Source organism: Teleopsis dalmanni, chromosome 2, assembly GCF_002237135.1.
Source record: "Teleopsis dalmanni isolate 2A chromosome 2, ASM223713v2, whole genome shotgun sequence".
Lineage (NCBI taxonomy): Eukaryota > Metazoa > Arthropoda > Insecta > Diptera > Diopsidae > Teleopsis > Teleopsis dalmanni.
The window spans coordinates 239,908,442-239,916,964 of record NC_051847.1 but is presented as its reverse complement, the minus strand read 5'-3'; the positions used below and the strand labels follow the sequence as shown (position 1 = coordinate 239,916,964).

Here is an 8,523-nt window from a genome sequence, read left to right as displayed (position 1 = left end):
TGGTCCCTTACGCGTTGGTGACGAATATCAAATTAGATGAAACGGTGACCTGTATAAGCTATACCGTGACAGTTAGGCGCATAAAAATTTACCGGCTTTGCTGACTTGAAAGTGCTTCGGCTAGAAAGGTGTTCGATTCGGTATCCGCAGGTGAAAAACGCGGTAGAGGACGTCCGCATCTTCGGTGGAAGGACCAGGTGACCAACGATTTGGGGGCGCTCGGTGCTATCAACTGACGACAGCAAGCAATTAATCGGGATGACTGACGGAGGCTACTCATCGCGGTCAAGAGAGAATCACGTCTGTAATGGCTAACTAAGTAAGTACAAATAACTCTGTATCGATAAAAATTCGTAATAATGGTTATTTTTTCTAATTTAATACTATAATTTAAGTTTTAACTTTATATTAAAATATCAATAAAAAAAAAATTATAAACTGTTACTTGTAAACTGATCTTCGTCCTTTATATACAACTAAAATTGATGACGAAATACTATTAAAAAGAACAATTGACGGATGGTTTTTATTTATATATTATTTATTTACTTTAATGAATTTTAATGGATTTAATGCTATTAAACCTTTATAAGGCTGAGTTACTGATTTTTAAAACTTTCACTTTTTATAAAGTACTATATTGCACGTATTTACTAATAAAAAGAACATAGAGATACTAACAAGTACGGACTTTAATACACACTAAATCGAACTTTTATTTATATGAGATATATAGTCATTATAACTTACTGCCTTGCTCCTGACAATAGCTTATGGAATCACCAGTAGCTGGCCACATGTACTGCCTTATTAGTTCAACGTTTAAAGCCCAATTGTCTATAAAACCAGACTTTTCATAAAAGCAACGTATAAAGCACTGGGAAGAAACTGGTTTTAATTGAATTCCTTATAGGAGGAGTATTTAGAGTTAAGTGCAAATTATTGTCAATATGGAATATTTTTGTAAGTATTTTATTAATTATTATAAATAATAATAATTAATTTGGCATTAAGTAATAGTAACAATCTAATAAAATTTAACGAAATTATACTGTTAAAAGATTTGCACTTAATCGTGAACATCCTTAGAATATTTACTTCAAACTTACCATACCAGTTTTATCAATAATATCTGGTAGTTCACCAGTGTTATTAAATTCTTCCAAATAATCTATAAAATATATTATTAGTTTTAATCAATTTTTTTTTTATTAAATGTGCTGTAATAAATTTGTATATAACAATAAATACCTTATTTTATAGAGTTTAATATATTAATAGCTGTTACCCACCTATTGGTATAGAGAAACTAGAATTGCATAAGTTCGTGACCGCCTCCAAGTCTGTAACATTTTTCGTTGGCATTTCAGTTGTTACAGTAAAGTTATAGGAACTGATTTTTATTACATATATATCACCATTATCCTTAGCACCAATATCAGCTTTAATACAGCTAATCGTAATCAATAATATAAATATTTTTATAAAATATAAAACTGCATTCGACATTTTTATTGTAAGACTTGCGCCAGATAAAAATTGATATTTGTTTGGAAGTGATGTGCTGCTTCCAACTACTTATATTTATACTTAATGTGTAAAAAAATTGTAATAAACTTAAATATAATTTATTATAATAGCTTATTGTTATTTAGGAAATATATCGTTACTGTTAATTTTTTTATTGATGATATTGTAATACATTATAAGTGCTGCATTGTTAAGGTTCATATATTTAGTCTCAGAGGGTCGTGTGACTTGATCTAATTAAGTTTTTCTGTTTATTTAAACTAAATGAAGAAAATTATTACGTTTATATAAAAATAATTTCATTACACCTCCAATTGAATAGAACAACAATAAATTTACTTCCGGATTTGGTAGATTTATTTCGAATTGTGGTTTTAAGTTGTTTATGTGGTATGTAATACAAAATTTGTAGTCTGAAATGTATATTTATTTCGATGAGAGTATTATAATACATATTTTATATATAACGTATATAATATTAATATTTATATATATATTATTTTTAATATATAATTATTTAATAATATTATACAAAAATATATTATAAGTTATTTATAAGTTAGACGGATTCGAATAGCAATGAAAAGGCAAGGACAAAAATTTTATTTAATTTATTGAAATTTGGCTGATCATACAACGCTGTTTCGAGTATTGCCAACTACTCACCATCAATGATCTGAGGAAATATTCGAATTTCTTAATTAGTTTATAGTTCGTTTATAATTTGTTCAATTAAGAAATGCGAAGATTTTCTAATACCACTGTCTTTTCTCGGCTATTCGAATCCGTTTACCTTTTAAACAGTTTTTTTTTTGTAATAAAGACAAGTCACTTTCGGTAAGAAAAAATTAACATTTTATATATTTATATTTATATAATATATAAATATTTGTGTGGACTAAAGACCGGACAAATCAATTATAAGAGTTAATTATTAAAGAAAGGAATTGAAATTGGGATCGATAGATAATGATAATGTATTGCAACAATACAACAATACAGGTGTTTTACATGTAATATTATTAGAACAATCATAAATATATTATTGTTAATTATGTAAAACTATTAGAATAAAGGTTCTGAATAAGATTAGTACTCTTGTTCATTATACTCGTAGTACTATATTACATTTAAGGTGTACCTTGCAAGCAAGCACGATGTTTATATAGAAAGGAATAGGTCTTAATAGTTATTCTAAAAATATTCTTCTGCTTCAATGTGAGAACCAAAAAATAGAATTAGAAAATGTTTTAAAAATAGAAATAGATGCCAAAAATGGAAATAGGAAATATTTTTGGCATTCAGCATTCTTGATCTTGATCTCGCTTATTTGCGGATACTTAATCTTGTTGCTGCATAGTCAAAGTCAGATTATTACATGTATTGTAGGTTATTTTTATAAGCCTGGTTGCTGCATTCACTTCCACAAGAATTTTTAATACTCTTAGATATAGCTACAATCCATACGATTCATTTATATTTATATATTATATATTACAAAAGTTATTTAAAAGCATGTTTATTCCTTGGTTGCATGGCCAATACGCCAATAAGTTTACACACTAGACTTTGGGTTATTTTTCCAAATTTTTTGGCGCTTCTGAATTGGAACGTATCGCGAATAATTGAAGATTTACGGACCCGTTAAAGATACTCCGACAGTTAAATTGTTTATTAGACGGATATACATAATAGATTTTTCATAGATTTGGTTAGTAAAAACGGTTCTTTGGACTATCACATCAATTATATTTATTTTCAAGTATTTAATGCGTTGGTATTATGTGTCTATTTCTAAAAATTAGAAGTTCGATTTGTATGAAGTTCGTCACCTTTACTACCAATCATTGAAACTTGAATTAATTCAGTCGAGTAAGCTCCATATCAATACTGATCAATTTTTCAAAAATATGTGGAAAAAAAATTATATCATCTATTATATAGAAAATAATATCTAATATCTAGCTCTTAATTAAGTCAGGGTATTATATTACTTACCTTATTCAATATTGAACCTGAAATGTAATTTCAAAGTACAGATTTATACTAAAATTTGTAAAATATATATTTACTTGTATTTCTATTTCTAGTTCTATAAATACACTTAGTAAAGACAAAAGTGAAGGAGAGCGCTTAAAGTTTAGAGTTAGTATAAAAAAAAATAAAGATAAAGATAAGAGACTTATTAAATTTATAGTACAGAAATAAAGTAGGAATATCGGTCAATGTTAGCTCTGACCAACTAGTAACAAAATAAGAGGTAAAAGTTTATTTGGTAAAGATAGCAACATAGACACGTAGAGAGATAGATATATCAATTAGAGATTCAAAAAATTTTGATATTAAGGTCGAGAAGTGTGTTTAGTAATAGAATTTAGTGAAATATAATTTTAATTTGGAAAGCCAATAATTTTTGAATTTTTACTACAAAATAAATTTATTAATTAAAAATTTTGTTTATAATATTATAAAATTTTAAATTACTCTACGCAGCGTCCACGTTGCATCTAAACGTCAGACTTTAGCACCCCAAGCACGTTTAATTAAATACGCGCCTTTCTCTGCTATCATCACAGCTGGTGCATGCGTATTACCAGCTGTTACTTTTGGCATAATAGATGTATCCATTACACGCAAACCACGTACACCATGTACACGTAACTCATGATCAACAACCGCCATGGGATCCCGTGCTGGTCCCATTTTACACGAACCTGCCTGGTGATTTTCTGGACCAGTATTTTGACGCACCGCACACTCCCAATAAGCGTCTGAACCAAAGGTTTGTGATTCACAGCCCGTTACCACTGTACGATCTAAACGCATACCATATTGTTTCATGGGTGTTGTTTGTGACAGTCGTATAGCAAATTTGATGCCCTCGACAAGTGTTTTGACATCACGTTCATCGGTTAGATAATTTGCAAATATACGTGGGGATGCCATTGGATCAGCCGAAGCTAGTGTGACATAGCCACGAGATTTTGGATTTAATACTGCTGGAAATATTTGTATGCTGCGTGAATTATTTGAAAGTAATTCGCCCACTTGACCGGTACGTGCACAACTTGCCAAATAGCCACCGAAATAATATTGTAAATCTGGTACATCGGGACGATCAGCGTAACGTGATGCTACTTTACCAGTTACATCTGATATACCAGTACCGGACATAAGACCATCGCGGAAAAGTAAATATTCCATAGCTGTAGCCCAATTCAGTGGAGCTGTATCTGCATCCTCAATAAAGAAATTTGTGAAATAAGCAACGTGATTGTGTAGGTTTTTTCCGACACCGGGTAGATTATGAACAGTACGTATATTGACCTGATTTAAATAAAAATAAGTAATTAAGTAAAAAACCAGTTAGAAATTTTTATTACAAATGAATAATACCTTCATTAGATCTTCTTTGGGTCCAATTCCACTAAGTAAAAGTATTTGTGGTGAGTTTACAGCACCACCACTTATGATAACTTCTTTTTTCGCAATGATTTTACGCATGCTTCCAAACTGATCTACAACCTCAACACCGAGCACAGTCTTGGTATTGGCATTAACCAGCACTTTTGAAACTGTTGTGTTGAGTAGAATGTGAAGATTATTGCGTGTACGGGCAGGACGTAAGAAAGATCGTGCCGAGCTGTAACGTATACCATTGCGTGCTGTCATTTGAGCAATCATGAAGCCGGTTGAATTTTGTCCATTAAGATCTTGTATTGAAAAGCCTGTATACAATGTAATGATATCAATATCGGTTAAAACTTATTATTATGATAATGGTAGATAGCAGGGGTAGCTTATAGCTAGCTATGGAGACAACAGTCGCATTTAATATGTAATGAGAATCATCTGTTTTAGTTATAAATAATTAAATTTGTCACGCTAGGCAAGCAAACTAAGCAGGTATTTTTTGAAGGGGGCTAAAATTTTCTAACTTTATCTGCTCATAATTATTATGCCTGAAATATAACATAAAAGGCACCTATTAGATGAAGATATCTTTTAGTGCAGAATTTGGTTTTAAAATGCATGTCAATCTTTGATCTTTATATAGTCTTCATTTCATATAACCAGCGTTTTCGAGTTCAAACGTATCGTAAGTATATGCAGTTAACGGAATAACCCTTAAAAATAGTGTGACATAATTTTATCTTTGATCCGATATATTAATGTTACCTTTTCGTAAAGGCTATATGAAGGGTAAAATAATGCCTGTATCTAATGTATTTGTTGATGTAGAAAGTTTGGCTAACCCAACCGACCTTTAGTTGTCATTATGACTAATAAATACATTGACAACTCTAACTTACCTAATTCTTCGCCAGCTTTTAAGATAGCATAAGATAGTGGAGGATTGTATGGAAATTTCGAAACAGGTAATAGTCCACCCTTTGCATGATATTCTGTGCCTACTTCATCCAATTGCATATTATCTTCAGACTTAAGGAAAAATGGTAAGACATCTTTAAAACTCCAACCCGGGTTTCCCATAGCAGCCCAATCATCATAATCTTCTCGGTTGCCTCGAATGTACATCATACCATTCAGAACTGAGGTACCACCAAGAACTTTACCACGAGGCCAGTAACAGCGTTGACCTTCGGATGAAAGACAAGCCATTGGTTCTGGTTCAGTATTATAACGCCAATCAATATCGCTGCCAATGAAATTCAAAAACATAGAAGGTATTTGTGCCCCAACGGGTTCATCACCACCTTTAATTAAAAGAAAATACAAAATACAATTAAAAATATTAAATAAAATTAATTAATATAACTAATGTAATATAATATTAATTATTCTAAATATTTAGACAGTCTACAACATGAATACAGGAATACTATACTTTATAACTGGCATTTTTTCGATAAAATCTTGGGATGCCAGAGTTCAATTAGTTTAAATTCATTTTAAAATCTAGCTGTTGCCTGATTTTTTTATACTATAAAGAAGGTGTGTAAGGGACTAGGCAAGTATAACTAAATTTTTTTTCTATATTATTAAAATCAATTGATTTATAAAATCTTTCTCACATTGTTTGAATTTAAAAATTAATCTGGAAAAAATCAAGAATATATTTGTATTAATAATTTTACCAATATCTCAAGTTATGGTTTGATAAATTAATTTTTTAATATGGGCTGTTATTATAATAAATGTTTTGAAGGCACCAGGAGTTAAGTCTCCTGAGGAGTTAAGAAAAAAATGAGAAGAAAAAAAATTAAGTAAGAAAAAAATGATTCTTTTCGAAGCTTGTAGCTAATGGCAAATATAGTAAATTGATGCTTCCAAATCTATTTTACAGAGGGTTAACTGTTTGCAAAGTGATTTATAGTGGGATACTATTGTTAAAAAGTTTTCTTTATTCAACTTCTGATAATTTCCTTTAAGTGCATATGCGTTAATCTGGACTTTCATGTTTTTAAGTATTGGATCAGACATATGAGGTTTCAGAAGTTTTCAATCTTAAGTAATAATATATCATAAAACGATAACAACTAATATTAACTATCCGCAACTATACTATAGCTCTAAAAGCAGTTTCGAAGATATTTATATGTATATACTACCATAACTTTGGTATGTAACTTATAACATTTCGAGCACATACTTGAAGAAAACTTGATTACGGAGAGGTATTTATAATATAGAAATCCAAATACCTATTTTACCTGCAAATTATATTTAAAAACTCTTTAGTCATGATGGAACCAGGTAGTATATTAAAATTCAACTGCCACAACCACTTCTGCAATAAAAATGGATTTGTCAGAATTAGTTTTCGTGTAGTGAATTTTTCTTGAAGTGGTGACTGTAGATGGGAATGGCATACACATCATAAAAAATCGAAATAAAAGTTTTTCATAAATAAAAAACAGTTCATTCAACTGATATTGTGTTTAATTTACTAAAAACGTGATGATATATTAGGAAATGCAAATAAAAATAAACTGTTTATAGATTTTAATATCAATATAATATTTAGTAAATTAATTATTACCAATATCAGATATTGTACTTCGCAAAATTAAACATTGCTTACATATAAACCAAAATAACAAATATTATATTAATATAAAAAAAATTAAGTTATTTATATATATTAAAAGAATATTAATAAATAATATATCATGTTTCCACATAATATTTACTTTATCTGTCATTAAATTTGTTTTGTTGTTTTAGCACAATTTTAATTTAACAAATTCCTTTCACCATTATTATTATAAAAACAAATTTGCATAACGTAAAATTTTTATTAATATAACTTGAATTTTAAGAAACCAAATACTGAAATCCACACAAAATACAAACGTATACATTTTACTTATAGTAATAAAAAATTTTAATTATTTTTATTAACTTTTCGTTAAACTCAATTAGGCTAAATACGAGTAAAGTATTTTGACAAAAAGTTCGTGTCTTAAGTTTTTTGTCCGCACAGCCTTGAGCTAATTTATTCAAGCTCCTTATCAGTCATTGCACTTTAGCTTTGTTTATTATTATTAATAAAACTTAAAGCTAATTAATTTTTTTATTAACTTTAATAACTAATAAAATGCATTTCCGGAAATAATCTAAATTTTTATTTAAAAAAAAATTTGTATTATTAAGTAAAAATTTAATCGTATCAAAGTCACAAAAATGCTGTGACTAAAACTTTTAGCAATGACAGATAAAATGATTTTTAATTATTTTTTCTACAGTTACTTTGAAATTTATTATACCAAAGCTAAAAGTGATTTATCAACTTTGACATGAGATCGAAATTCAAAATTAAAATGTTTAAACCACAAACTTCTACTGAAAAAAATTAACACAAAAACAAGTACCGTGGGATTAAAACTCTGTGGATCAGATTTTGTCATTTTCAGTGCATCATCATTGAATAGAAGTATTTCTTTAAATAAAAGAGACAGGTATTTCATAATATAGTATATAGTGCAAAAATAAGAAATGTATGTATATACTTATTAACTATCGTGAATC

At 28.9% G+C, this 8,523-nt stretch overlaps 2 protein-coding genes across 2 annotated transcripts; both read right to left on the bottom strand.

The window, feature by feature from the left end:
• Positions 1–739: 739 nt before the first annotated feature.
• Positions 740–1,495, bottom strand: LOC119677105 (general odorant-binding protein 84a-like). The gene is made up of 3 exons (XM_038088371.1): positions 1,293–1,495; positions 1,110–1,171; positions 740–877 (listed from the first exon to the last, which is right to left on the bottom strand). Exons 1-3 carry the CDS (start codon positions 1,363–1,365, stop codon positions 740–742), a joined length of 273 nt encoding a protein of 90 aa, XP_037944299.1. The 5' UTR covers positions 1,366–1,495.
• Positions 1,496–4,044: 2,549 nt separating this feature from the next.
• On the bottom strand, positions 4,045–6,255 carry LOC119685130 (glucose dehydrogenase [FAD, quinone]-like; the record flags this gene model as incomplete). The annotated part of the gene is made up of 3 exons (XM_038099338.1): positions 4,045–4,857; positions 4,927–5,258; positions 5,844–6,255. Coding segments are annotated over 3 exons (1,557 nt in total), but the record flags the coding sequence as incomplete, so codon positions are not given.
• Between the last annotated feature and the right edge of the window lie 2,268 nt (positions 6,256–8,523).

Coding starts and splice junctions, on each gene's coding strand:
- LOC119677105 (XM_038088371.1), bottom strand. CDS start 1,365: ATGCCAACGAAAAATGTTACAGACTTGGAGGCGGTCACGAACTTATGC. Junction 1,172..1,292: donor TAGTTTCTCTATACCAATAG/GTGGGTAACAGC, acceptor TATATTTTATAG/ATTATTTGGAAGAATTTAAT. Junction 878..1,109: donor TTATTGATAAAACTGGTATG/GTAAGTTTGAAG, acceptor GTTTCTTCCCAG/TGCTTTATACGTTGCTTTTA.